At 38.1% G+C, this 2,618-nt stretch overlaps 1 protein-coding gene across 1 annotated transcript in view; it reads left to right on the top strand.

Annotated features, from left to right (window-relative positions):
• The window catches only part of RYR3 (ryanodine receptor 3), a 666,405-nt gene that overhangs the window by 479,930 nt on the left and 183,857 nt on the right, over positions 1-2,618 (top strand). Inside the window, exon 53 of the mRNA XM_019518966.1 lies at positions 945-1,034. Coding sequence (XP_019374511.1) covers positions 945-1,034 — 90 coding nt within the window. The remainder of the gene's footprint in view (positions 1-944; positions 1,035-2,618) is intronic.

Below are 2,618 nucleotides of genomic sequence, written 5' to 3' on the forward strand. Positions count from 1 at the left end.
GCTGCCTTTTTGGTAAGCAGGCATTCCCGGATGCCCTTGGCATCCGGGAAATTCAGAATGGTGCCTGAAAAGCAAGGCAGACCTGATGGAATAAATGGACTTACACCCACTACCATGTGGCCTAGCACTTTTTAAATTTTGTTGTCGGTTTGTAGTCCATTTGATATTTCAACACTCTTATTCAGTTTAAAACTTTATCTTAAATCTGAATGTTGTTGGGTTATTTTGTTTGTTTATTTGTTTTTGCCAATATCAAGGGAGAATTGAAAAGCAAAGTAGGATGGAGTTAAACTTTGTTGCCAGTCTTGATACTTTCAAAATGTGCTTTGATTCGTATTTATCAACTCTGCACTTGCCACAGTAGGTATATGCCATTTAAATATTAAATCTGTAGCTAATTTTCCAATAGATATTCCATCCATTGCTTGCAGCAGATAATCTGAGGATAGATAACTCTCCCGTTTAAAAACTAATTAGCTGGCAATTGAATTATTGGTAGTAGTCTGAATTTAGAATACAAGCATATCAGGAGTAACACTAAAATCTATACAATTTATTTTTTTAAAACATCTGAAGAAATGACATAAAATTATTTCAATATTGTCTGCTTATTAAATACAAATACTTGTAAAAGGGTGACCTATATTTAGAACATGCACATCTTGTAAGTTTTATGGTTAGATGAGAGAATTAAGAATTAAAATAACTATGGACACAAAGAAGAGGAAATGGAGAATGTCATTTAAGGCTTAAACCTGCAAACTGCTAGAAGGACAATGTGTTGCAAATCTTTGGGTAGAGATATTTTCCAGATCTAATACACAACTGTGTTTGGCTAGGTCCACAATCTTGTATCTTGCTTGTTGAAATGACTGGTTGATTTGCAGCTGTTCATCTGCAAATGCAGATTTCTGACATGAATAAAGTGTGCTTTATGTCTTCAGACTAACAGTGGATGGAAATATGGTGTTTCACTGGATGAAAACATGAAGACACACCCATTAATAAGGCCTTTCAAAACATTAACTGAAAAGGTAATGGAAGAAAGCTTGAACTGTGTTCTAATGTAAAGCAGTATGGTTCATATGCATCATTTTTTAATCCTTATAGAAAGAAGAGAGACAAAAGTTATATATTTTATTTTAGATAATAAGAATTGTAGGTGAAACTATTTGTTTAAAGGTCTGTGCAGGAAGTTTAGATTCGATTTCCATGCTGAGTCTCTACTTCTGTGAGTAATCTGATGCTGGGAATACCACAGATGCAATGCTGTTGGTGCTCTGTGAAACTAAGAATGTTTGATAGTAACTTCTGTAAGTAATACTGAAGATCTCTGAAAATAAATCACTTCTCACTTAAGGAAGGTGTCTGTCTACAAAGTGTGGAGGGAATAAGAGGAAACTCCTCTGCTACACTGATTATTTTTTTTATTTGTAGGTAAATTGGTTTGAGTGTTGCTTGACTAGGAACATCTCTTAGTGGTCAGGGAAATGGGCTGAGAAAGGATTCTGTTGCCTGCTCTTTCAGCAAGTACCTTTGTGACCCAGATAACATGTCTATTATGAAGGGTCTCCTATATATGTTATTTTCACCATTCAAAAAGTGGCAATTACAACTTGCATTGGTGGAAAATGACCTGAGGTTTGTAAAGCAATTTCCTGTAAAAGAATTTTAATACCCAAAAGCTTGTCTGTGTCTATCATGGCCAGGCAGTTGGTCCACAAGAATGCTTGCCTCTTGCGTATTTCCTGAACCATCATGGCAACAGAATCATTTCAACACTACTAGGGAATTCTAACACATTATTATTATTATTGTTGCATTATAGGAACACAGAACTAGAACGGCCCTCCTGGGCTATTGAGTTTCGTCTCCTGCATCAAACTCTGTTATGAATAAAACAGTTTAACCATTATTCCATCTAATCCAGATTATACTGGTATATTTTGGTATTGATACAAATGTTACATCTGTCTGTACCCTTAGAGTATGTACAGATGTTACACCTAAGTGCTGACCTGTATACAAGTTCAGGAGGTTAGATTGGGCAAAAAAATGTCTGCTTGATCTAACTTAGTGAAGGATCCACACATGAGTGAACTAAGTGCTGAACTGTACAGATATTCAGGAAAGTTAGATCTAGTAAAAAATGGCCAGCCCAATCTAACTTTAATTCACCTAAGACTTGAACTGCATAACTTGGTCCAACCTGTATCTGATCTAACCCAAATATATATACAAGCACAACCCTGATCCACGATCTGTGGTACCAGATCTACAATCTCACATCTTAAAGTGAGCCATGTTATTGTAGATCAGGTTCTAGGAATGTGTATACACATTTGCAGCACACCTTTGGAGCTGGGAAAGCCCAGCCACTTACCCCAACCCTGGGGCTGTGCTTTTCCTTCCCTCCCCTGCTCCCTGACAGCATTATCTTTAAGCCTTCAGTCTCCCCACCCCAGAACAGACCCTGTCTCCTCTGATCCCACCAATCCACCCCTGAGGAACCAAAACTGCCCTCCCCACCCCCACAAACCTACTAAACCCCCCTGATCCTTCTGACACCCCTTGCAGACTGGCTAGCGTCTCTGATCCCACCAGCACTCCCCAGACCC

This window comes from Gavialis gangeticus, unplaced genomic scaffold (genome assembly GCF_001723915.1).
Source record: "Gavialis gangeticus isolate Ggan-Ray unplaced genomic scaffold, GavGan_comp1, whole genome shotgun sequence".
NCBI classification, from domain to species: Eukaryota; Metazoa; Chordata; order Crocodylia; family Gavialidae; genus Gavialis; species Gavialis gangeticus.